At 39.1% G+C, this 27,570-nt stretch overlaps 1 protein-coding gene across 2 annotated transcripts in view; it reads left to right on the plus strand.

The window, feature by feature from the left end:
- Nucleotides 1–26,968, plus strand: part of LOC140284516 (uncharacterized) — a 102,542-nt gene extending 75,574 nt beyond the window's left edge. For both annotated transcript variants that reach the window (XM_072378383.1, XM_072378382.1), the window contains 29 exons: nt 927–1,037; nt 1,418–1,528; nt 1,702–1,812; nt 2,181–2,288; nt 2,465–2,575; nt 2,698–2,805; nt 3,292–3,402; nt 4,742–4,852; nt 6,914–7,024; nt 8,591–8,692; nt 9,521–9,625; nt 9,876–9,989; nt 12,905–13,009; nt 13,307–13,411; nt 13,506–13,613; nt 14,531–14,641; nt 15,110–15,226; nt 15,305–15,415; nt 15,951–16,055; nt 16,143–16,247; nt 16,391–16,495; nt 17,313–17,405; nt 17,668–17,760; nt 18,816–18,920; nt 19,609–19,786; nt 20,695–20,787; nt 22,517–22,636; nt 22,903–23,036; nt 24,095–26,968. In XM_072378383.1, coding sequence (XP_072234484.1) covers nt 927–1,037; nt 1,418–1,528; nt 1,702–1,812; nt 2,181–2,288; nt 2,465–2,575; nt 2,698–2,805; nt 3,292–3,402; nt 4,742–4,852; nt 6,914–7,024; nt 8,591–8,692; nt 9,521–9,625; nt 9,876–9,989; nt 12,905–13,009; nt 13,307–13,411; nt 13,506–13,613; nt 14,531–14,641; nt 15,110–15,226; nt 15,305–15,415; nt 15,951–16,055; nt 16,143–16,247; nt 16,391–16,495; nt 17,313–17,405; nt 17,668–17,760; nt 18,816–18,920; nt 19,609–19,786; nt 20,695–20,787; nt 22,517–22,636; nt 22,903–23,036; nt 24,095–24,271 — 3,279 coding nt within the window. In that variant the 3' untranslated portion in view covers nt 24,272–26,968. The remainder of the gene's footprint in view (nt 1–926; nt 1,038–1,417; nt 1,529–1,701; nt 1,813–2,180; nt 2,289–2,464; nt 2,576–2,697; nt 2,806–3,291; nt 3,403–4,741; nt 4,853–6,913; nt 7,025–8,590; nt 8,693–9,520; nt 9,626–9,875; nt 9,990–12,904; nt 13,010–13,306; nt 13,412–13,505; nt 13,614–14,530; nt 14,642–15,109; nt 15,227–15,304; nt 15,416–15,950; nt 16,056–16,142; nt 16,248–16,390; nt 16,496–17,312; nt 17,406–17,667; nt 17,761–18,815; nt 18,921–19,608; nt 19,787–20,694; nt 20,788–22,516; nt 22,637–22,902; nt 23,037–24,094) is intronic.
- Nucleotides 26,969–27,570: the final 602 nt, after the last annotated feature.

Genomic DNA, 27,570 nt, shown 5'->3' on the forward strand with positions numbered 1-27,570 from the left:
ACAGGTTCAGGTTACATTTCTGGATGCAGCCATGGACTGTGCTAAGTGAAAATAGTTTTTCAAGTGCCTCCTGAGCCCATGTGGCTGTATTGATCATGGTGGCATGATGATTTCTCATGCAGTGCTGCCTGAGGGCTCCAAAGTCATCCAACAGCGGTTTCTGTCCTTGGCCTTTCCACACTGAAATGAGAAATATTTGTTGAACTTATTGATGATTGTCTGATGGCGTTTGGCACAAAGTGGTGAGCCACGACCCATCCTTATAGGAAAGACTAAACCTTTGGTGGATGCTTCTTTTATACCCAATCCTGACACCCTTGCCGGGCACCAATTAATCTAATGGTTGGAGAATCTTCCAGAACGAAGTTACTGTAGATTCTATAAACTTTTTTTCTTTGCCACTCATCAAAAAAATTTGCTCATCAAATTCTAGATTTGTTTCTGTTTTCTAAATAAAATGAAGTTGGTCAGTGAAGACACTGAAAGTCATTTATTTGCAATTGCTTCTGTAAAATATAAAATTACAGATTTGAGGTTTTATCTTATTTCGAAACTTTTCCCAACTTTTCTGGAAATTACACCTTTGCGCTGTGACTGGGGCGTTACCAATAAAAGCAGAACTCACCAGCAGTAAGAATTTTCCTCCTTTAAATCCCAGAAAAAGCTTCAGAAATACACCAGTTCTGACAAAAAAAAATCAGAAATATGTTTGGGGGAATAGAATTGCATAAAAAATATTTCATTTTATTTTGTAAAATTAGTTTTGGAGCAAAACCCTGGGGGAAGAAGCATCTATTGGCCTCTCACTGAGAAACAAGAAGCGCCTCATACTCCAGGACAGTTCATCTCCTGCCTCGTGTGAAAAGTAGTAACATGAAAATAAATGACACTCATCTACTTTTGTTCTATGTGCTCTTTTTTTTCAGAGCAAGTACAAGCAGAGCGGGAAAAAGTCCATGTCATCCAGTCTGTACGCTCAGCTGCCGCAGACGGCAGAGACGCAGCTTGCCGCCAAGATGTCCGAGCTGCAGAGTGAGGTGAACACATACAGACACATGATACACCTGCTCTAACGCATGGGGACAAATGAAAAGAAAACCTGAACCCAGTTATAGTTAGAGGATCTTTTGTGCTGTGGAATGATTTGCCGACATCCTCAGAGATGTTCATTAAAGTAATAATGAAATATTTCTTCCTGGATGACAGTATGACGGCAAAGTGAAGCTGTTCTAGCTGATATGGGGGTCCAGCATCTCACTACACTTCATGTTGGTTTTTCCTTTGAGCTGTCACCTGCCTGTAGTTCCACCTGAGGATTTTAACACAGGGCCTCCTTCAATCTGGTTTCTTCTTGATGTCCTAATCAGATTTCTCACACATTGTCTTCAGTCTTCTATGTATCTGTCTTTCACTTCAGAGTAAATACAAGGAGGAGGGAATCAGGAGTCTCTCTCAGAGTCTCTACTCGCAGCTACCTGAAACCACCGAAACTCAGTTAGCTAAAACTGTCTCTGAGCTGCAGAGCGGGGTGAGAAAAAAAAGCCTACTTCCTTTAATTGTTTTGTGATTTATTTTTTTTAATCTTTTTTTTGTAATTACACTGAATTAGAATCTAGAAACCTCCAGACCTAACAGCTCCTATAGAAACACTGCAGCTGTTTTACCTGCAGGCAAATGCTTTTAATGGATGGTTTTTTTCAGGCTAAGTACAAGGAGGCAAGCAAGAAGGAGGCAAGCAGCTGTCTGTACCATCAACTGCCTGAAACTCTGGAGACGCTACACGCTAAAGAGGCCACTGAGCTACAAAGTCAGGTACACAAACACTCACAAAGAGTCACACATATACAGGACATATTATGAAAACACTGGACAAATGAAGATTTGCTACACATTTTGGATGTTTTAAGTCATGTGTAAAGGATTTTGACTAGTTTCATTTTTGAATAATTTTTGCTGATTATTGGAATCTTTTAGCACAATTTAGTGTCAATTATTTTTGGTAGGTCTTTGATATTTCCTTTAAATTGAATGCACCAAAATGCAAGTTTGATGGAAGATGCTGTTTAACCGTCCAGAATTTATTCACCGTAGCTAGAATCAGCTGATTGGATGAAAGCTTTTAAACACTGTATTTATCTGCTGTCAGTTTTGCTGTAGTTTGTGTTCTTTGTGTTGTCCAGTTGAAGTACAAGGAAGGCAAGAAGGATCAGAGCACCAACCTGTACTCCCAGCTCTCTGAGACAGAGGAGATTAAGTTTGCTAAAGCTGTCGCGGAGCTTCAGAGCGAGGTAGGCGGATCACTGCTTCCCTGGAGAACTTTCATATGACTTTAAATTTGATTGATTGTTTAATTTTGGAATAAAGAAAAAAAAACACCTTGCTCACATATTTTACACTTAGCCTTTTTGGAGTTTTTTTACGTGCTGGATTTGCATGGTCTCATCTCAGTGTTTGTGTGATCCAGAATAGATACAAGCAGAAAGGCCGACAGGAGATCAGCAGCACTGTTTTCCACCAAATGCCAGAGACCAGAGAAATGGAGTTTGTAAAGCAGATCTCAGAGCTTCAGAGTGAGGTGGGATGAAGCTTTTCATGATGAGGCTGTTCTGAGGCAGACTCTGATTGACAAAGTAAATAAATTAATCTTTTAATCTAACTTTTCATGTATTTTTGTATGTGTACCTCTTACTTTTTTAGTCAAAGTACAAGAAAGACGTGGACGATCTTCCCAACACGTTGTACTCGCTGCTGCCTGAAACTCTGCAGACTCACTTTGTTAAAGAGATGGCAGAGACTCACAGTGAGGTGGGGAAACTGTGTGTGCTTTTGATTGATTTGTTTTTGTAATGTTATACATTAGGAAATCATCAAAAGATGCAATGTTGATAACCAGGTTCTCTTTGTGAATGTGTGTGAATCTCTTCGTGGGCAGTGGATGAAGGCACTTCTGTGTTGACTGTTTTTGTTTATCTTAAATATTTCTCCATCAATCCACCTGATTGATTCAAATAAGTGTTATTATTACATAGTCTGTTATAAAAGACATGAATATTAGTGCATTTTATCTGCTTTTAATTCTGTCTCCATCAGTAGTTGTCATTTTGCTAAACAGTATTTCGTATCATCTGCAAACAGGTTTGTTTAACTCCTTGTCACATTGACCTGTTAGAAAACACAATGAGCTGTGGTGCAGGACATTGTCTGTTAATATCAGTTATTGGTATGTGGTCTACAGGAGTGTGCACTGTGTCATTGTGCAGTCATTCATCTAAAGTGTTTATTTATCCTCAGAATAAATACAAGGAGGCCGGTAAGAAGGAGCTGGTTAATTCTCTGTACTCGCTGCTGCCTGAGACCAAAGAAACTCAGCATGCCAAAGAGCAAACTCAGCTGTACAGTGAGGTACATTTTAACTTACACTTTTCTATAAACAGTTTGATTTTCAACTTCAGTTTTACTGTCTGCGACTGAGGATTAAAGTCTGTTTATTCAGGAACAGGAGCTCATGTGACTGCAATAAAGAAATAAAATCTTTACATGAAAACTATGTTGAGACATTAAACTCGAGTTGTTGGCCGTCTGTGATATCTGTGAAGCTGTCTCATCATTGATTTTCTCCTCCAGAAAGTACAGAAATACAAAAAATATCAGTAATGTGCAAAACTGCAGATCCAGCCCTCATTTCTGTATATTTTCCTTCTAAGCAGCCAGACTTTCTTTAAATCTTTTAAAGTGGTCTTGAGCAATAGTTTCCAGGCTTCCTGGAGGTCTTTCAGAGTTTTTCTTTGGACATTGACTGCTTTTTCGCTCATTTTCAGACCAGTTCTTGTACCTTGTTGTTTGTCAAGCCACTTAACTCTGACCTATGAATCATTCAAGCAGAAAAAAGGCTCCTAACTCAAGGGATGAACCAGTGTTGTGACACCTAACAGACAACTTAGCAAAGAAGCAGTTTTAAATTGTATCTTTAGGCACTTTGTTACTAGCAGCCTGTCACAAAGACACATCATTTGTTCCCATTTCTTTAGTTTCATCTATGAAAAACACCAAAGATAACACAGTTTGACAGACAGAACATAGTATTTTCCCAAGCCTCATCAGAAATGGTCTCCATGGAAGGGTGGCTGTCAAGAAGCCATTCTTAAGGAAGGGAAACAGGGAGAAAAGGCTGAGCTATTCCAAATGACACAAGAAGTGGACTGAAAATCAGTGGCAACAGGTCTTATGGAGGGATGAATCCTCCCCAGAGCCCAGACCTCAACATTATTGAAGCAGTGTGGGATCATCTTGAAAGAGAACAGAACAAAAGGCAGCCAACATCCAAAGAAGAGCTTTGGGATGTTCTTCAAGAAGCCTGGAGAACTATTCCTGAAGATTACTTAAAGAAATTACAGAAAATTTGTCTAAGAGGGTTCAGGCTGTGTTGGAGAATAAAGGTGCTCAGACTAAATATTCACTTTAGAGCTCTTTGGAGTTACACAATTACACTCTTTTTTGCCTTATATGCTGTATTTATATTTATTTTTGACCATATTTCAGTGAATCGGGGGAACTATTTCCTATTTTCCTGGAAATATATAAAGAACTGAAGGTTGGCTCAAGATTTTTGCAGAGTACTGTATATTTGAATATTATATTGAGGCAACTAATGGTTGCACCACAGAACTAAATGTAGTTGTGCTGCCTCCCTAAAGGAACAATAATTTGGCTTCTGTTGTTGTAAATGTGTTTTGTGTTGCAGAAAGCTTACAGGGAGGAGGGGAAGAAGGATGCTGAATGCTGTCTGTATGCTCAGATGCCCCAAACCATTGAGACGGTCTTTGCTAAGGAAGTGGCCAAAGTGCAGAGCGATGTGAGTCTGATGTGATCTTTGAATCATGTTAACCAGTCTGTTCATAAAATGACAGAGGGTAAAGGGCAGCTTTTTTGGCTGTTTGTGTCAACCATAGTTATAGCGAACGTCTTCAGACAAATATCACACAGGCTGAAATAAAATCCACCCTAAAACCACACACAGTGGGAGAGTGTGCGGTAGTATCAAACATGAACAATGGGAGCAGCTGTGTTGTGCTCAACAGCCTGAGGACACAGACACAGACGCTGACCTATAACCCACAGCACACATGCTGACACACACACGTGCACAGAGGAGACAAACTGGGACATAGACACATTGCTGGATTGCTGCTGAAAACTGAGTGTGTCGCCCAAACTTCAGAACACTGGTGATTCTGAGCCACTGGCGATCACCTGCAATGCTGCCAATTTGTTTAAAAGTTTGTTTGCACCAACAACAAAATGAGATTTAAAAGAAACACAAGCTCCCTGTCACCTTGTTAGTGCAGCTGTAGAGCTCCGAACGGCTGAATGGACACAATGGGACCTCTGGGCGTTGATAGTTTTGGTTTCATGAGTGGTGTGATGTTCAGTTTTGGATCTGGAGAGTTTGGAGTCTGGGTCGACACCTTAAGCTCTTTGTTGTGTTCATTACATTTTTCCTGAGCAGCTTTAGGAAGGTCTCTGTTGTACCAATGGGGGGGTTTTGGCCTGAGGGAGAATGCTTGCTTTTTGATATTTAGGTGGGCAGTATAAGTCAGTGTAACGCTCACATGAATGCCAGGACACAGGGTTTTTCAGCAGAATTGTAACAAGATTATTGTTCTTCACTTCCCCTGCCAGAGGCTTTAATGTTGCAGCTGATTTGTGAAGAAAGAAACACAAGAATAGATTTTAAAGGAGCAGATTAAATCATGTAGCAGCAACAAAAGAGTCTGCTGCCCTGATTTAAAGGGAACTGAGTGCTGCACAGATCTGTTTGTTCAGATATTTGGATCATAAAAATGGAATAGTGTTTCTGTATGTTTAGTTCTCACTATGGGGCAACAAACACATCTGTTCCAGAACACCTGGGAGGTTTGGACCAATTATTACAGAGCAGTACAGACTGATGTGATCCGCTGCTCTGATCTAAGGACTCTGGTTAGCTGCAGCTTTCTGCTTGATTTTATAAAGAAGATATTTAAGCAGTTTATTAAAACAGATCATTAAGTGTATCTCCTTTCACTGTTTACACAACTTTAATGGGACTGCAGGGATTTGGCGCTGCTGTTGATTTAGTTTATGAATACATTTAAATTTTTTTTGCAGAATTTTTCCACAAATAAAAAACCCCCACTGTGTTTCATGTCGGGAGCGCAGACTTTGTGAGCTACAGATGAGGATAATTGTTTGGTGTTGGCCCAGGGGGCAGAAAATGAGAGCTGTGGGTAAACTGGGGCACAGGCCTGATGCTTTCCTGGTTTCCTGACCGAGCAATGCTACACTAACTGGAGCGTATAACGTATGCGCACAACACAACAGCAGCTCAGACAGCTTAACTGTCTGCAGAACGCTGGAAGGACTGACCTCAGGACAATCATGGAACAATACCGTTGATATATTTATTAAAATGACTTTTACATTAAACTGTGTGGCTGAAAATACAGTTTTAAATTTTTTCTCTTTATGATGTGACGAGTTTGTCTACTTTGGCTCGTATTCATATTGGAAAAACTGACTTTTTGAGCTCATCTCTGATTTAAGTTTATATGCAAAATGTAAAGTTTACAGTATTTCCTGCAAACTGACAAATCCATTAAATTTATTTGATTTTAACTCTCATAACTCACGAGTTGACTGAAGCTAAATGTGAACAGCTGGAAGTTTTCAGGACCTAGACGACACCAGGCTGAATCAGTCACCAGATATTTTCACCCTCAACCTATCAAACTGCTGTTTTTCCATCTATTTCTTTCCAACTTTCTCCTCATTCCCTACATTTGTGTTTAGTTCTGCTTATCCCTCTTTTTTCCCAGGCCTTCTCTTTTCTTTTTAATCCCACTCACATCCTTTTCCTGCCTTTGTCTCTCTGTAGAAATTCTACAAGGAGAAGTATAACCGGGAGAAGGGGAAGTCCAACTACACCAACATGAAGACGCTGCCTGAGGTGGAGCACGCTATGGAGGTCAACAGGAACCAGAGCGATGTGAATATACTCACACAACATGCACATGCTCAGCGTAATAAAACAATACTGTGAAATGTTTGTGCAGGCAGCTGCTCACACATGTTTAATGGAAGGAAAAACACAAACCATTAAAAATTTATTCAATCTGTCTTGTTGAAAGAGTATTACATTTTTAATTCTAGTCCATGAGTCAAGAGGAAAATCCTTAATTTTACAGCTGTTACACAACAAATTACTTTCTGTGGATCCCAAAGAAATGAAAATTTCTTATACATTTTCATCTATAATCCCAATTCCAAAAAAAGTTGGGAAATTGTGTAAAATGGAAGTAGAATTTGATAAACCAGTGTTTAATTCACAATAGAAAAAACATAGAAAACAAAGATCTGGACTGCAGGCATCTTATGTTTTATTCAACATCTATTTGAAGATATCCCAGATATCACCAGGATTGGCAGCATAAAGAGAAATAGCTGATCTCAATATAGGTTCGTCCAGCCCTGTACATAACTATTGCAGTATCATACGCATCTCAGCATTTATTTCCATTGCTTCCAAATATTTATCTTTCTTCCAAATGTTCATTCTTGTAAGATACACACTGAAGTCTGTGAATCTTGACAAAGATCATAAAGCACCAACCTTGATTTCACCACTGAGTTTTGGTTGAAAATGATTTAGTCTGGACATCTAAATACTTTTTTTCAGCACATTTAATGTCAAAATAATACATGGAACCATACTGGCTGTTTGCTGCCAACAATATGACACTGGGATATTTGTAAAGGGAGAGGCTGAATACAAAAAAGAAATGGTCATTATTTCAGATGATTTTGGAATTGGAACTGTTTGCCAGAGACAACACTGATACAGACAGATAATTATACCCACAAAACATAAACACTTATGATACTGGTTAATATGAAGATATGTTACCATACTCATATTTGACTGGTAGAGGAGATGTGGTCAACAGAAACATGTCATTTCAGCACATTTGTCATATGACTGATAAATATGACAAGAAGACGGCTCCAGACATAAAGATAGCAGTCTAACACATAAATGTAAAATCTGTCTGATTTGCAGCAAAAGTGTGAAAGTCAATAGTGCCAATACCACAGATCTAAAACCAGTCACCGTATAAAATTAACAATAAAAGACAACTGAAACTAAATGGATATGCCTGAGGAGATCTGTGTCATCACACCTATATCATATACATCCATCAATTTCTTTACCCGCTTAACCCAACTGTTGGGTCGCAGGGGGGCTGGAGCCTATCCCAGCGGTCATTGGGCGAGAGGCGGGCTACACCCTGGACAGGTTTATATCATATACTGTACGAATCAAAGATTGGTCATTACCTATATTTTAGTTTTAAATTGCTATCTGCAGGCACTACAACCCATTCCAGGTTAAATTATTTAAGCTCCTTCATGTTGTATCTCTCTTATACTCCTCTATGTCTTGCTTTAGATTTGTTATTTTGAATTCAGTGCAGTGTATCTTCTTCTGTGGTTTGATGTTACAGTCCGCTCTATCACGACTGTTGTTCATAATAACTGCCTCCATTGGTCTCAGGTCAGCTACAGAAGAGGTAAAGAGGAGCTTCATCACTACAACACAATGCCTGACAGACCTGACATAGTCAACGCCACCAATGCAACAAAACTGGCCAGCGATGTGAGTGTGTGTGTGTGTGTGTGGTATATAAATATGTCCCTTCCTTTTGTACATTAGCTTCCATGACAACAGTCGCGTTCACCAGCTATTCACCGAAGGAAAGTGCTGATTAATTATAGAAAATGTTCTGCTCTTAAAACAAATCTGCTGTTGTGTAAGATCCATCTTCACGGGAAGTGTGTGTTAGATTGTACGTGTGTGTGCGTATCTTTGTGAGGACAGTGTTTCAGATCTTGGGACTGGGAGCATTTTGTGGAAAGTAAGGACTGAGTGTTGAAGTTAGGATCAGATTCCGGTCAGAGTAATAAAAAGTTGGTTAAGGGCTGCTGTGTGTGTCTGAGAGAGTGAGCGCATCTGACACAGGAACAACTTTAATCAGGATACCAGTTTGTGTGTATATGTCTAAAACCATTCAAACAGGATCACTATTACAGGCTGTTGTTCCTGGAATTTTAACAAATTTTTCCAGTTGAGATTTGAATCAAAGCCACATTTAAGCTTTTTGAACTGTCAATCTTATAATAGTTAGAATTTAAATGTGCTGTAGTCAAAGCATAGTTGTTAAAAATCTGAGAAAAACATGCTCTTTTACTCCACCTGAGGTCTCCACTGTCTCTGATGTCTATTAGAGGAGAAACGTTTGTATAGAGAAACGTCCTGGTGATGTGATACAAACCGTGTGTTTTTTACTCCTGGCCCTAACCAACCTAAACTGACAGCAAAGTAAAATGATTTTGGACAATACTGAGTTAGATGGGACTCTAACTTGGTTCTCTGTCTACCCCCCCTCCATTTATTCTCCTACAAAATATATATGTACATTCACAGGTGGCCTACAGGAACAATACTAAACAGCCCGTTTACAGTGATGGCTCCCTTCTCTCCAGAACCGACATCCTGCATGCCAACGAGGTTTCAAAACTGGCCAGCCAGGTAACACAAACACATAGCTACCCATCATGCACTGACCTTGTTGATATGGAACCAGAACCAGTACATTGGGGTGTTAACAGACTTGGAAAACACACACTTATTAGATTTAACAGCCTGTGCCTGTAGGAACCCATCAGTCAGTCTCTGTAAGTGTGATATCAGGGAACATTTGATGTGTTTACATCAGAGGTTGATGCGGCAGATGATGGATGGATGAATGGATTGATGTGTTTACCTCTCTGACCTGCAGGTGAAGTATAAGGAAAGCTTTGACAGACATTTAAAGGGCCAGAGACCGTGTTACAACCCGCTGGACTGCCTCTCCTTCAAACACACACAAGCTGCTTCTGCCCTGGCCAGTCAGGTGGGTGTTTTATGTGGTCACATGATCTGTCTCACACAGCTTCAACTCAGGCCATGATCATGTTTGTCCATGACTGGATTTTCACTCAACTTACTAAAACATGAAGCAAATTCTTTCACGCACTTCATGTTTTTGTGTTGGGTGTCAGACTGTACCTGAACACACCACAAAGGAGAGCTGAAAAAAATAGTGCTAACCTCCACCGAAACCGAATTTTCATTAATTAATCAAAATGTCAACAAACTGAAGCATAGCAGTGAATTTACTTCAATATCAATATATTGATAAGATCATAATCCAGTTGAATTTCACTTTGAAGATTTTTAACTCGTGTTATCCAAAGGTCATCATCAAAATAAGTTATTAGGAAATGTTGTTTGGAAGAACGATGTTTCATCCCTCCTACTTCTCTTATTTCCGAATAAGAGAAGTAAACATTAGAGCACAAAAAATGAATATGTATGTGTTTGCTTAAATTGGACTGCTACTGCATGTAGTAAGTGAGTATGTCTAAATGAGGCTGGATTAACTTCAACAGGAAAATCAGCATGTGGTTACAATTCAGAAACAGACCTGATTGAAGTGGACTGTTCTGCTGATTGAGATTAACATTTCACTTCATCTATCTACACAAATGCAGCCAGCTCATTCTAGTAATGATCAAAGCAGCCTACAAAAGTCCACCTGCTGAAAAACTGGAGCACGTCATTTACCCACAACACACCTTGTTTCAACATTACAGGCCATTTTAGATACCAACCTACCAGAGTGGTTGTTCAGGTTAATTTAAGTGTAAAACTTACAATAAATCTGGCCCAGGATGCCCAGGAAAATGAGTCAAGTTGCACATAAAACTAGACCACATTAAATTAGACCATAATTACTAAAGTAAAAAGTAAAATCTAAAGTAAAATAATTAAGTCTAAAGAAAGAACATGAAAGACATGTAACTTGTATCTACTTTTAAGATAAAAGGCATTACAAAGACAGCACAGTTTTGACTTGGTGTCAAAGAATCCAACTATATGTAAACACTTAAATTGAACGCTGTTAAAATGATTAGAACTGAAGTTAATGGAGTGCACAAAACGTATAAAAGTGCAAATGCAAGTAAGACACTGTAGCTTTGAACTAAAAATTCTCTAAAAATAACAAGGCTTGTTGGTAACAAAAGCAGTAGTTAAACATATATGCACGTAAGACTGAGAAATATAGATAACTAAAGGCCTAGTTATTTTTACTTAAACACTGACTAAAGATACTTGATCGGTAGTTTAAAGTGTAATTTGTTCAAGTCAAAGCAAAGTGCAGAAACGTGAACATATCCATCATTACTGTCAGTCTGCCAGTTTAATCATTCAAATTGGTTTCTTTAGGTTTCCTGACTTTGATACCACAGATAGTTTAAAACGATGCCATTAAATGAATATTCCCCTGGGAGGTGGAGGTGCTGTTCAGACCTCGTTGTTCAGGTGTTTGGTGTTTGGTTTGAGCTTTTATTTAGAGTTTTCTCATGGAGACAAACAGGATGAATGCACTGTTCAGGTAAAAGCAACGAGTTGATTTTTCTGCTGTGTTTTTATGAATGCCCTCCCGACAGATCTACAACAATTCAACTGAACAGAAGAGAATATTCACGTTTGTTTCCTTCAGGTCACCGGCAGACACTTCTATTTTCTTATCAGCCTCAGAGATAAACAAATCCAAGAGGCAAACTGTCTGTTAGTGTGCGCATGTGTGTGTGTGTGTGTGTGTGTGTGTGTGTGTGCGCGCGCGCCTAACACTTTGAAATACACTCTATAACTCAGGCTGTTGTGTGGGTGTAACCATGGCAACCTTTCTAAGGCAAATGCAGGGGGATTGTAGGATGAAAGCTGGAGAAGTTGAAGAGGTTACATGCACACGAAAAACACATATATGATGGATTTACTGTCGCTGTGAGGACACTTGTTGACAAAAACTCATCCCAGACATCTAATCCCAGCCCCGACCTAAACCTGATTCTAACCAGAACCCTAAAACCACATCTGAACCCTCAGTCTGACAGATAAGAAAGGTCCTACCAGTGCAGAAATGTCCATCCACATTCTTCACACTTGCCAGCATGCACATATCCACAAACAAACACACACACACACACAGATGCAGTTCAGTTTTAGCACCGCTGCAGCCCACACAGCCACAGAAAAGAGCCTCCCCACTTCACAGAGTTATGTAACAGCTTGTTGTGCTGAACGCTGCCTGGTGTTTGGGAATGCTGAACGTTCAGCCGATTTTAGAAAAGCCTCTCTGAGCAGACTCTCTGCATCATGATACAGGCAGATTTTCAGCCTGAGTTTCTGGCTTCGAACCAGTGAGAAGAAACATTTAGGAGAAAAAAGGATGTACAGAAAAAAATTCAGTTCTAACTTTTCCTCTTTCACACAGTTGTTGTGTATATATATAATTCAGAAATGTTTTGCCTTAGGTTAGTACAAATGTATGATTTAATAAAGAGACTGTAGGCCCAGTTACAGAACACCAAGTCACAGCAGCAATGCAGAGGTGGTTGTATGCAGCATATACTTCTGGCAGACTCTGCAAGCTACAATAACATCAGGTCAGCTGTATGAATAGTCATTTACTCCCATGCACACTCAGATATCTGGTTTAAGATATCCAGCTGATGAACAAAATCAGATTATTCTGGATGTTTGGTGTTTTTCCTCCTTAGATATCATAAAGCTTGTTTTTAAACATAATTACTGCATCATATTATTATATGCAGTTGATTTTTACTTTGTACACTCCTGGAAAGTAGTCATTTATCGCAAAGGACGAACTACTTGAGACTCTTGTGCATTATTCTCTTGAAATAATCATCTTGAAATCACTGGACATTGTTTAACCTTGATATCTTCTCCTCTGTCCTTCAGGTGAAGTATAAGTCCAACCAGAACCAGAAACCAGAAGGTTGGTCCGACCTGCCGAACCTCCTGCAGCTGGAGCACGCCCTGCATGCCAGCAAGCTACAAAGCAACGTACAAACACACACTGCATATGCAAGAGAAACTGACAATACAGCATCTTCTCTCACCTCTTATTACAATTGTTGCAGAAAAGTCCAACATGTTACACTTTTATGGGATATAACACCAGAAGTGTTCAGATTAGCCGATTTACGTCGTAAAAGATAATGATTTTGATAACACACACACACCACAACCTCAGGTGCCATCAAAGAGTTTATTACTGTGGCCGATGTATCACTGTATTATGCTCTTGTGTTTCTGTCTTCATGGTTGCCGATCTTAGTTCTTGTTGTGACATTTTTTTAGGTGGAGTACAAGAAAAAGTACGAGCAAACAAAGGCCCACTACCACGTAGCTCTGGACACGGCTGAACAGCTCCACCACAGGGAGAACGCAGTACTGCACAGCCAGGTTACACACGAGCACACACTTTTATTCTATTTTTCCTGCTGTGTTTTTACCACCTGTTTCAGTAGCTGATTGGTTTGTGTGTTTGTGGTTTCAGGTGAAGTACAGAGAGGAGTATGAGAAGAATAAAGGTCGCTCTCAGATGGAGTTTGGAGACACACAGACATACAAAGTGTCCAAGGAAGCACAGAAGATGCAGAGTGAGGTAAAAACTCTTTGATTATTCCTGCACTCTTATCCAAACTGCAGGCATGTATTAGTGTGAGATAATAACAGCCTATGTTTTTCTATTAAAAGCATCATGAAACATGTTAATGGTCTGTTACTTTTTGTTTTGGTTTCGACATATTTTAAGGTCCAATGTTCAGGATGTTTTGACTTCTATCAGTTAAATCCAGTTAGATATTGTAGCTTGGACACAGGTATTAATTTGGAAATATATTCAAGGTTGTTCCAGGACAACACTGTAACTCAAACAGGGAGTGAAACTTTTTCAAATGTCTGTTGTGTTACCAATGCATTTTAGTACGAATATCATGGTTACACTGCGTGAAAATGCAGCCAAGGGTACTAAAGGTACTTTGTCTTGATAAATGTATGCAGAAGACAACTGAACATATCAGTTTGTTGCTTTTACAACCGCTCAGAAACACGGAGTTACCCACAGCAGCAGCTACTGATTTATCAAACATACATCCTGCTGCTCACTTTGATGTTCTGGATCTGGTTCTGGCTTGAACACGTTCAGCTGGATCTCTTGTGCTGTCATGTTGAAAACATAATGTGTTTCTCTGTGTTTTCCTGTTTGTGTGTTGTTGTGTCCCCGTTTGATCCAAGGTCAGCTTTCCCTTACATGTCACTGACATGTTTAGCAGATTATTAATAAAATGAGGTCACTTAGAGAGAAAAGTCATGTTGAAGCAGTTTGGCTGTTTATTGGTCTAATATTGCAAGCAGGTCTGAATTATCATACAAATGTAATGATGAGACTCACGATACACCTGAACAGTTAGAAATTCACAGAAAGACACCATTCAGAAAGGTTTCTAACATCCCTGAAATCAAGCCACATAGTTTAGTTTTACTATATCTTTCTGCTTTGTGTCCCTGTTTTACTCTCAGAGGGAGTATCGGAGGGACTACGAGGAGCAGATAAAGGGAAAACCATTGGTGGACGTCGACCAAACACCTGGATACCTGACAGCCCGCCACGCTAGCAGCCTTCTGAGTGAGGTATAAAACACTCAGACATGTTGTGTTTTGAGCTGTTTCTGAGAGGCGCATTAAAACTTCTGCAAGTGGTTTGAGCTCCTAAAATAAGAAAATTTGTGATCATCGCAGATTATGGCCAAAGTGTGGTCATACTGGTAATCAAATTTGAATGAACTCATTTAGAGACCAGAAAAGGTGAAAAGAAAATCGTTGTTTTGGGATCCGATAGATCCGATAGAACATGCTAGTACCCAATATATGATTTATTTTCACGATATTTAAAGACCAGTGAAGGTGGAAGTGTCAGTGTTATGAAACTTTTACATACATATCATACATATCCTATCAACATATCTGATATTCTACAAATATTACTATTGAGGATTTATTGAGGTAATAAGCCATCAAGCATGAAGTAAAGTCAAAATAAACACTATCAGCTATCCTTCAGAGATCACTATTCTCAATAAACCCTCTGTCTCTTTGCAGAAAGAGTACAAGAAGGACCTTGAGCAGGAAGTGAAGGGGCGAGGCTTGTCTGGTGTTGGTCTTGAAGAAACGCCTGAGCTTCTAAGGGTTAAGAATGCCAATCAGATACTGAACCAGGTAAAGCACCCTCCAGACACACACATTTAGACAATAGATCTGACTTTAACCGCAGTGATTGTTTGTCTGCACCCACAGAAGGAATATCGCAGGGATCTGGAGAGGGAAATTATGGGCAAAGGCATGGAGCTGAGTTCTGATGTCCTGGAGATGCAAAGAGCCAAGAGAGCTTCGGAGATCCAGAGTCAGGTATCTGGGCTCAGATTCCCCCCCCACAGATGGTTGATGGGCCTCTGCTGATCCTCACATTACATGTCAGATTCAACCCAGTCACCAAGAAATTTTTATTAAATTTTAAAGGAGCCTTAAGAGGATCATTTTAGTACTTAATTGGTACTTTCTGTACTATGCTCATTTTGACCAAATTCAACTCTTAAATGCAGAAATTGACAAAACAGTATACTCTAGCAATTATTTTGAAAATGACTGTCAAGTAGAACTTAATATCTTGAATAGAAATAACTTTCGCTTAAAGGAGAGGTGTTGAGGCAGAGCTGCAGCACAGCAGAGAGGCACCAGCAAGTTGCCCTTGTTCAAATTCTTATATTTGTCCAATTTTTATTTATAGATTAAGTACAATGTTCTGACTTATAGTGTAATTGGCTTAAATTAAAGTAGTATTGCTTTTTTTTATGTATGTTGTAAGTTGTATTTATCTGCATATCCACTTTTTTAGTAGTTGTTAGTGCAACCGTGCAACAAATGAGCTGTTTCTGTGATGCAGAGTTCTTACAAACAGACAGCGCAGCTCAGAGAAAACTCATACGGGACGGTTACAGACACCCCTGAACTGCTGCACGCTTCCTACCTCAAAGACATCTATAGCCAGGTCTGCGAGTACACTATGCCGACTCTTATTAAAGAAAATGTTTGAAAAAAAAGTTCTGCCTCTGAGAACTTCTGTGTGTTTCTGTAGAAGAAGTATAAGGACGAGGCGGAGCGTCTGAAGGGAAGCTACAGCCTTGTTTCAGAAACCCCAGAAATGGAGAGAGTTCGAACCAACCAGAGAAACATCAGCTCTGTGAGAACGCACATTTATTTTGATCGTCCTATAATAGTCAAAGTGTTCCAATTTCCCAAAAGTGACCTCTAATCCATTTGAAATGGCCTGTTTCCCTGTATGCGTTCTGAGTGGTGTTAAAGCAGCTCTCTGTCATCCCCTAGCTGCGGTACAGCTGGGACTCCAAGCTGATGAGAGGTCTGATGGCGTCGGTCACAGAGACGCCAGAGATCGTCCTCGCCAGAGAGAATGCCAAGAAGATTAGCAATGTATGTTTACTCATAGTTCTATAATCACAAAATGCTCAGAAAATGGACTTCACAGAAAAGTCTAACAGGTTTGTTTGTCCGTTAAAACTTTGTTTTGTTACTTTGTTTCTTCTGATGGAGGATGAATCTATATAATGGCCAAATGTAGTTCAGAATTCTCAAAAGGATCTTACATGTTAGCCTGCAGAGTCCAAACCTCAACTAATTATTTTTCCTAATCTTCAAATGCAATAAAAGGTCAGACTTTTTAAAAGAGTTTGACTTTGATTTTAGACTTTGGAATCTCGCTGTTAATTAACTATTTATTTTATACATAAGAATTTTTATTATTTTGTTTGTATGCTTGTTTGAAAATATGTTGAATTTGATATTTTCATTCTGGAGTCACTTAAAAGGTCAGCTTCTGACAGATTAAACTTCCTGTGACCCTGTTCAGACACTAAAAGTTGAACATTTTTGGGTGCTGTTCAATCCAAACAAAATATGCCAAACGACCAACACTAAGTAAAATAAGCTCATATCTGTCCTCATCAATAATGACAGGTGCTAAATACAAAACAAAACAAACACCACCCAGGTCATAGTAGTCCAAAGTGCTTAAAGAGAAGACAACAGCAGCCCTCTCCAGGACAAAACTACCTCTTTTAAACCTAAAAACCCACTAAAGGAAGACGTAGCAACACTGCTAGAACCAGAACAGTTACATCTTCAGACAGACACAGGTGCCTTCTCTTTTAGCATTCCGAACATTAAAAAAATAAATGAGATGTCTGTTAAAACTGTGAGCAGCAGCTGCTTCACGTCAGTCTCTGTTCAGGTCCAGTACAGAGAGGACGTGGGCCATGGAACCGCTGTCATGAACACACCTGAGATGGAACGAGTCCGACGCAACCAGGATAACATCAGCTCAGTGAGTACAGAGACACTCATGATGCTGAAAACAGAGGAGCTCAGGGATCAGAGAGCTGGTGAGGCTGGTAATGTTCTGTATGTGGCTGTGATGAACCAAAAGGGGCCCAAAAGCAGGAAATCAAGGATGACCCAGCAGGGTCTGCACAACTGTGGGAGAAACTCTGTGAGCTCAGATTGGTCAGATTGTGTCAGAGGACACTGCAACTGTCTTAAGAAAATATGATTTTGTTAGTTTGATTTCCTGTCTGTCTTCACGCCAGGTGAAATACAAACAGAGTGTTGTGAAGGCCACAAGTGTTGGAGTGACTCCAGAGGTGGAGAGAGTCAAACAAAACCAGGAAAACATCAGCTCGGCAAGACACGCACAAACACACACATTTGTACTACTACCTATGTGAGAAAGATGTATGTCTAACACCTAAACCAAGCATAACATTCCATTATCTATATCAGTTAGATTTATTTACAGTCCTGTACAAAAACCTGATCCAGCAATTATTTTAAAATGATTTTTTTCCTTCCAAGCAGCCAGACGTTCTCTAAATCTTTTAAAGTGGTCTTGAGCAACAGTTCTCCAGGCTTTCTGAAGGTCTTTGGCTGCTTTTTCACTCATTTTCAGTCCAGTTAATTTTCTTTCTTAAGCCACTTAACTCTGACCTATGAATCATTCAAGCAGAAAAAAGGCTCCTAACTCAAGGGATGAACCAGTGTTGTGTCGACACATAACGGACAACTTAGTAAAAGAACCAGTTTTAAATTGTATCTTTAGGCACTTTGTTAATCATTTGTTCCCATTTCTTTAGTTTCATCTATGAAAAACACCAAAGATAACACAGTTCGACAGACAGAAAAGAGTATTTTTGCATCAACAAGGTGATTCCCAAAGAGCTATTAGCTGAAAACTTGGCATATCTCAGCATGGTATGCGGTGTGTCCTTAAAACATCTGAGGAAACTGGACAAGTGGAGGACAAAAGAAGAAGTGTCAGGCCTAAAAAACTATCTACAGTAGCATCTACTGGAGAACTATTCTTGAAGACTACTTAAAGAAATGACAGAAAAATTATCTATGAGAGTTCAGGCTGTGTTGAAGAATAAAGGTGCTCAGACCAAATATTGACTTTTAAGCTTGTTAGAATGGTACAAACTCTATTTTGCCTTATATACGATATTTATCTTTATAGATTCTGCCTTTTCCTGTTTCCCTGGACATATATTGAAAAATGAGGGGTGTTTGTCTCCATACTTTTGCACAATACTGTAGAATGTCCACTTTCCAAAAATGTCCCCTCTGCCAAAATTTCCTTGCAATTTTAATTGGTCCTCACAAAGACAGGCCCACACACACAAGCATTGACAAAGCTGTGTGTTTCTCAGGTTAACAGCGTATGAATTGTGTGTTTGAACAGGTGAAATATCAGCGCGGGCTGCAGGAGCTGAGGGGCCGAAGCTGCACTGAGCTGGACACACCTGAGTACAGGCGTGTTAGGAGGACACAAGACTCGGTCTCCATGGTAGCAGCCTGGTTGTCATGGCTCTCATCTTGGCTATGGGAGGAGCTAACATGAGTGACGTGGCACCGCAGGCGGGAATGCTGCACTGATATTAATCCCCACCAAAGGGAGGAGTGTGTGTGTGTGTAAATTCATTAGACATATTTAAAAGAGAAAAGATACAAAGTTTAAGCTTATCAAACTTAAACCAGGCAAACCGGGCTTTATGCACACAAACTTCCTTCACAAAGAGATTTTTATTAAACGTTAAAATAAAGACTGACACTTTAAGTTTTTTGACCTTTGTAAATACAATCAAAATACAAACATTAAGATTCAAATTTGTATATAGTTGCATATAACATGCTTATTGTCTTTTTTTTTATATACTATTAAGACTCGGGACTTCAGTTTTTGGTGTTTGTAAGATCAGTTTTTTAGGTCCTAAAACCGTTTGGCTAACAAATCTCCAGTGTGCACGTGCAAGAGTCCAAAACAGTGTGTAAAAGTGTGTGTGGTGAGAGAGTTAATGAATAAAGCTTTTAAAAACCTTGTGTGTGTGTGTGTTTTATTTGCTCACTGACCAAACGCACCCTGACTTGTGTGTGTGTGTTGTGATTTCTCACGCTGGAGTGTGCATGAGCTCCTTCTGCTTGTCATCACTGGTGATACTGATGCCTCTGCATTTGCTGGTTTTGCCCATCAATAGGCGAAGTACCACGAGGACTTCGAGCGGGCGCGTGGACGAGGCTTCACACCAGGGCTGGATGACCCCAGCATGGAGCGCTACCAGAGGGCCAATCAGATGATAGCAGAGGCGGGCTACAGCAAAGGGATTCACCCCCAGGCGATGGAGATGGATAGACGACCAGGAGGCATCATTGTTGGTCAGTGACCCACACTTTAAGTGTATTAGTATGTGTTTAGATACTCGAAAACAGAATTGCAAATTAGAAACTACAAAATGCAACTGCAGAAAAGGAAAAAGACCTAAAGCAAAAACACAGTCAGTTTAGCAAGATACTCTTTGACCAGAGACAGTCTGTAATCACTGCAGCAGCTAAGTGTCTGTATTTGTCTGTCCCCACTTCACTTCTTCATGTTTTTACCTCTTTGATAAGCTTGGTGTCATGTTAATGAGTATGTTTCTTTATTTATCAAATATATGTCCTGAAAACTTCTCACTTAACAGCATCCACATCTGAATCTTTCACTTGCTTCTTCTTTGAATCTCTTAGCACAACTCTTCTTTATGTGTCTTTTATTCTGGTAATTTGACAGTTCTCCTGTGCAAAAGGAGCTGCTGCACAAAGAGATATAAATGGTTACTTCTAATTCAATAAATAAACATGTATTTTGCAAAGTGATAAGATACTAATATAATCATATTTTCTCCCAGATAATTATTGTTACATACTGAAACTTTAATAGAAGTACCAATATATTATCTGCTGTTCATGTGACAGCAAGACAAACTGTAACTAAAACTTTCCTCAGTGCTGCTCAGAGTTTTGTATAATTTATTTGAACTTGATGTGCTGATTTTCAGGGTGAGTCGACAAGCTTCAGCTTTGGCTTTTTTATCCATCTGTTGTGTTCTATGTTTATAACAACTTTTAACTGATTTCACAGTGGCAATGTTTAAATGTCGTAGATTAATTTCTGCACAGGTGGAGAGGAAACACAGAGGAAACCAATTATAAACAAGCTCATTTTTATTTAATATGTTCACGTGAACATTGCAGGATTATTGCAGTCAGTGTAAAGAGAAATTACTTTTCCATCTTCTCTGAAGACCTGAAGGTGTGGAGGACAGATCCAGGCTCCATCTTTGACTTTGACCCTCTGGAGGACAACATTCAGTCCAAGAGCCTCCGCAGGATGTCTGGTACTTTACCCGAGTCCCCACAAAATGTTAACAAAACAAACATGAGAAATTCATGTTTTCTGGCCATTGATTACAACAAAGTCAGAAGAAGTTGAGATGACATAAAACAAAAGATGTCTGCGTCTGTTTTACTCTTATTTTTCATTAATTCACTCTCTCCATTTTATTATTATTTTTCAATACCACAACAACTCATGAACATTAAAATATTAACATATTTTCCTCTAATTTATGTTGGTAAATTTACCCTGATGTTGTCATTTTCTTCAAAGGGCAAAAAATTTGATTGAATTAATCCAACTAACTGCTGTAGTTTTCCATCCTGAGCTTAAAGTCAGAGTAACGCAGCAAAAAATAAGTTCTGTGTTTGTCACATCATAGACAAAAAGTTAATTAACAATCTAGCCAAACATAAATTACTAAAACAATAATCAAGTAAATACAATTGGGTTTCAAAATCATGAAAAAATAAATGATTATCTCAGCCCTGAGTTCATTTTAACTGAAATAAACTGCTTAGACTCAAAATCCCGAACGCACGCTACAAATAATTAATATTTTAGTCTCCTTCTAGCTGTGGACTAAAGCTCGAGTCCTGAACTGTTCTAAAGATGCTCCAGAGCGGTGACACGTGAGAAGCACATAACACGAATCAGCAAATATTCTGGAGTATATGCTGTGACCTGAGTAAGTGCATGTGCTGGTGAGAGCTGCAGCTGCTTCTCTCAGGATTTCGAGCAGAAAGTCTCCCTATGTTAGGTTCATGTGTGGTACAATGACTGAAAAAGACGGGGCCAAACTGAGTGAAAATGACCTAAGTTTACAACATTGTGCAGTCTACTTGAATACGTTTGGCAGGTATATTCTAGTAGCAGAGGATTCAGCAGACACACATTAGCGTAGCGTGAGCATGCAAGCAGGAGAGTGACAGACTCAGCCGGGTATTTACAGCAGTGTATTTATTAATCTCAACTATCTTTTATCGTTATCACTAATGATAAAAGTTTGTAAAAGTACTAGGTGAAAAAATAGGTGCAGTGACCCTGAACACTTGATCACCGTTTCTCTTCACAAAAAAATTACACCGAAAACGTTGGTTCTCTGAGCAGGTGCACGGCCCTGAAACCTCCACAGTGCGTCATTGGTTCTTCAAAAATGAATCTATGATGTCATGCACAAACAGTCCGTAACAACAGCCGTTGAGAGATGGTTAACTTGACTGACACTCCGCCGAGTATTAATCTGATTCTCTGTGCTGGATAATACTGAAGTTGGCCTCCAAACTGGTTTGTTGCCAGATCTGTGATGCCGCTTTTCAGCTTCATTCTTAACTAAATGAATCCAGTATTTATTGTTCTCATTATTACTTTACAATTTTAGTAGACAAGTTCTGCAAATTGTGGCAAACAAGGAAGACTTTTTTCCATGATGAAGACAGAACACTTAGCTAGCTATTTACTTACCCATTTTTTGCAACTAGTGTCTAACACATGTAACGTGTTTCCATGCAAATCCCTGAATCTGCTTTACTCAGACTTTAAGACATTTGTTTGTACTATAGTTGTTGTCCAAAAACTTTGAATTTATATTCAGTTAAATCATAGCTTTGGTTGTTCTTATTAGCTGGATCCCTCATTTTTTCTGTTTTCTCCATCCTTTCCTCGTCGTTACTGGTCTTTGCTGGGATTACCTCTGTCCTGTGCTGCTCCTGGTGGCGGCTGTTTGTCAGAGCGGGCCGACCGCAGACTGAGCAGGCAGCACTCTCAGCAGTCGCTCACCCACAGCCAGGCTCAGTCTGTCAGCTCGCTGACCTCTGACCTGTGGGACCGCAGCGGCACCAGCACTCCTGGTATCTCTTTTCATGTTTCTGACCTGCTGATTGGTGAAAGCATGGACCAGCATATGTCCCTAATCCACAGATAAATAAGACTAATCCACTGTCTCCTTGCAGGTTTGTGCATGAGCGTCACTGAGGTTTTATCTTCTGTAACAACTCACATCATTCTTTTGTTTTATTCACAGCAGAGTGTCGACCTACATAATCAAGCAGATACTGGAGACACTTTTCTGGGTGTGTGACTTCTGCCTGTGTGTGTTTGTGTATCTTTTACTCAGCTCCTGTCCTCCCCGGAGCATACCATCATCAGGGCATCCAGATGCAGCAGCATCAGCAGTATCACGGCTACATGCACCAGACCAGCATGTCATCTGTCAGATCCGTCACCTCACCGCCGCATTCAGCCACCATGGTACGTTCTTGTCCACACATGAATGTTGTACAGCCTTCTTTTGCCTTGAAATGTCGGACACCATCAGTAGTCATTCTCTCTTTTAGGGAACTACTGTCCAAATAACAGTGTCTTTTGTTAAAAATATTGAGGAGATGTTTATGATGCCTTTTTGGAGATTTTAGTCGCTGCTGCTGTTGAAAATTTACACGCAATATAGAAAAATTAAAAGTGGCAACCAATGAAGGCAGACTAATAATAGGTTATGTGGACCATATAACTTAAAGTCAGAGTACTACTTGACACTCAACTGATACAGCCGTGAGAAAAATACCACCTTCTTTCAAATCTGTGTGAGCACCTCTATAAAAGCAGAAGTTTTGTCACTTTGCTGGTCTGGAGCATTCAGGTGTGTGTTAACACAATGCCAAGGAGGAAAGACATCACCAATCTGGGAAGGGTTATAAGGCCATGTCCACACTATTCAGGGTCCATCATTCTACAGACAAAAATATTATTCACAAGTGGAAAACATTCAAGATCTTCCCAGGAGTGGACGTCCCAGCAAGTTCACTTCAAGTTCAAAAACCCAAGAACTACACCTCAGACTCTACAGGCCTCAGTGAGCATGTTAAATGTTAAAGTTTGTGGCAGCACAATTAGAAAAAAACTGAACAAGTATGGCTTGTTTGGAAGGGTTTCAAACCTGAATAAACTGAAGCAATGTTGGAAACCATGTGAACCACAGCCAAGACTGATAACATACAGAACCATTACATTACAAAACCATTACTTCAAATTATTGCTGCTAAAGGTGGTTATTCAAGCTGTTGGATCATGGGGTTCACTTAATTTTTCACACACTGCTTCTGTGTTTTGTCTTAGTCTTTGTCCAATAGATAATGACTCAGTGCATTATGTCATGTGTTGTTCATCTGAGGTTGGATTTACCTCATTTCAAGGCCTGGTTAATGACCAGATCATTACTTGTTTATTTATCCTGATAGGTTGTACTGTATTTTTCACATGATAGTAATCTCATCTTGGAGCCTAACTTTGTGTCTTTGTGTTGTTCACAGCGTGTATACCGAGCGCTGTATGACTACGCAGCTCAGGACCACGATGAAGTGTCATTCAGAGACGGTGACGTCATCATCAACGCTCAGCCCATCGACGAAGGCTGGATGTATGGCACGGTGCAGAGAACCGGCAAGTCTGGCATGCTGCCGGCAAATTACGTGGAGTGTTGCAACTGAAGCATGGAGGAGGGAGGCAGGGGAGGAGAAGAAGACAGGCAGGAGCTAAATTTACAGATTAAGATCCACTCTCAGTGTTATTACAGCAAAAATTGTTGATGTTCTTTGCATTTCAGGATCCATGTGCATTTTGTATGTTTTTTCTTCCAATGGGAAACAGATGCATTGACATTACATCTACATGTTTTCAGCTTTTCTTATGGATTTTTAAGGCAGAGACTGAAACTGGGTTGTAAAGCAGTTTTATATTAAGAGCTCTTTAAAATGATTCTATATAGAGAGCAGCCTCCACATATGCAATACAGCGAGATGGGAAACATGGGCCACCACAAAATAATGAGGCTGTCTGTGAGGAACCTAAAGAATGACCTAAAGAAGTAAACATATGATTGGAATGAAACTGGAATGCACTGAACATCACAGACTGGTGACATCGGGTTGGTCTGACATTGGTCTGAGGGTGGTTTTGTTAAAGAGGAAACACAAGTGGATAAAGAACGAAAACCAGTAGAGGCATAAATCTAGCATGCTGTCATACATATATCAACATTTACAACAAAAGCAGGGAAAGACGGGTGCATGAAGAAAGAAAATCAGAGATTAGAAAGAGCTACAAAGTTTAATCATGTCTCAAAGCGAAGGAGATAATTAAAAAAATATTTGAAAACTAAATAACAAGTCAGTCTGAGTTTAAAATACAATTCTGTTGATATTCTGTGTTTTTCGCATTGCCAACAACACCCATGACAAGACCTAAACCAACACCGAAGGGTATCAGCGACAGTTACTCGTGTGTAAGAAGATTTCTCATCTGTCATGTTCTAAAACATTCTGTAGTCAGTCACTTAATCCCAGATACACCATCCTGCTACCACAAATATGTCCAACGCACCTCAGCTTTATTTATATTGTATGTTCCGACACAAATGCATCTCAGAAAGCTTTACAGAGCAAAATCATAAAGAATAGCATATAAGATTCAAAGGATAAAAAAGCAATGCACATAAATGCAATTTGCAAATAGCAGTAAAATATGAAGATAATACCAACAGAAGCAATAGACTCCAAAAGAGGGTTCCTAAAACATTGAAAATGTGACCTTTGGCCATGAATACTTCATGGATCAGTACGAAAATCAGCCATGAAAACTCCATTCTGGTGAGTCAGTGCAGAGAAAAAAACACATTTTTCACTAAATCCACATCCACTAGCACACGGGACTTAGAAAATAGATCGTCATCACAAGCAAAGCATCATTCATTAAGACGTTTATTTAACTATTCGGAGGAAGGCGTGTAAAGACAGCAGTTGTGGACTTTTCTATTTGCTTCTAGACTGAGTCATCTATTTATTCGTCCAGTGTCCTTATTAGAGGAGATGTTTGGAGCGTTGCCATCTGACCCATATTTCATGTTAAGATATGAATGTTAGAGCTCGGTATACACGCTGTGAACAACACAAAGAGCTGAAGATTTGCATCTGTCTGGATCGGAGTTCCCAAAGTAGAGAGAGGAGGTCAGGTAGGATTGACAGACAGACTGATGATTTTGATCTATTTGAGGAATTTGTTGACAATAAGAAAACTACAGAATATTATCAGACTTTAACTGATGGGTGGTGAAGAAAAAGAAGGGGTGCAGGAAAGGAAAGTGATCTGTCTTCTGTTGTCTGGAGATGAGGAAAAGGAGGAAAGAGGGAGAAAATCACATGCTGAAAATGTAAAAAAAAAATAATAAATTTCGAAGTGATGCAACCAAAGGAAAGGAGGAAGACCAAGGAGGAAGGGGAGGAACTAAAGATGATAACATTACGATGAACAAAAATTAGAGATCCTCTGAATTTAAACGTGTCTTTATCCTGAGTTTAATTGATGTTCGGGTGAGTGTAGTTGAGTTTTTGACTTCAGATCTACAATAATCTATACAGAGATGGAACAATCACACGGCAGAGCTTCAGTTTTAAACAGCAACACTAACCTCTGGTGTTTATAAAGGACTTAACTAACACACTGTGTTTTTTTCTGTTTCTTGTATCAAATGTTCATGTTTTTCTATTTTTAAGAATTGATTAAAGTTTTCACATCGTGTTGCTTTCTGGGTAATTAAACCACCATCTCTACATACAGTAACAGTTTATATGGACTAGAATCTGAACAGACTGTGTCAGCATGTCAGGGCTTGAGATTTCTGTACGCCGCAGACTATTTTGATACACGGGTTTATGTCTAAGTCTCGGAAAGATATATTTTACACTTTCACTTGTATGTATCCAGAAAGTTGTGCTTTTAGGGCTTGTTGTCTTGCTGTGTGGATTGCATCCCAGTTTGTGTACTGAATAAAACCTTCACTCAGCCTTTCTTTGTCACTCTAGCTGGAGAGCATTTTGTATTTTTAATTTGAAGAAAAATAGATGCAATAGAATATGATTTATTAAATGTGCTAATTGTGTTGCTTTTGGATGAGGAACTCTGTGTTATTTTAATTTTTTTCTTGCATTGAGGATATTGTGGCTTCTGATGTCACCATGGTAAAGTTTTTTTCTTTCTTTTTTCTTATTTAGTCTATATGTCAGCACAGATTATGCTGAATTTATTTACATGTTATTTGACATGTAAATATATCACACAGTTTAAGTTGTTATTTTGCCATAACTAAAGTGTGTTACATGTGAAAGAAATAAAAACCAATGAACAGTCAAGAGTGATGTTTTCTCATTGAGAAGTGAGACTACTTCCATATTAAATTTTTGATTTACAGTAATCGTCCCTTTATTCATGCTCATTACAATTTCAGATACACAAAAGATCCATGAGTAAATACATTAATACTACATGCCTCTAAGTAAGCTTTGATTGTACTTACAGACGTTATACATGGATTCATTGTTTAGTTATCAGTTGTAAGTTTTCATTTTTATTAATTTATTTATCTTGCTATCATTGTAAGATGGTTTAAAGATTTATCTTTTTAAAATTTCCATAACAATCTTAAAAATCTGTACTGAAAGAAATCCCGATAAGCTAAATAATGAAAGAAGTATTATTTACTGTTTCTCAGTCCGATTTATCGGTGCCGAACAAATTCAATGTAAATAAAAAGTTAATTTGGCCTGTTTTCACAAACACGTAAAGAGACGACCGCTAGATCTAGTATTTTAATCATTTAGTTTGATGGTTTGGATTTAAAAGTTTAATATTTGACTTTTTCCGGTAATTTTTTTCCGCGTGGATTTATTTGATACTTTTAAAAAATAATAAATAAAAAGACTAAATGAAATATTTTTGATGAAAAGTCGGTCTT

This window comes from Leuresthes tenuis, unplaced genomic scaffold, assembly GCF_036924035.1.
Source record: "Leuresthes tenuis unplaced genomic scaffold, fLeuTen1.0.hap1 SCAF_24, whole genome shotgun sequence".
NCBI classification, from domain to species: Eukaryota; Metazoa; Chordata; class Actinopteri; order Atheriniformes; family Atherinopsidae; genus Leuresthes; species Leuresthes tenuis.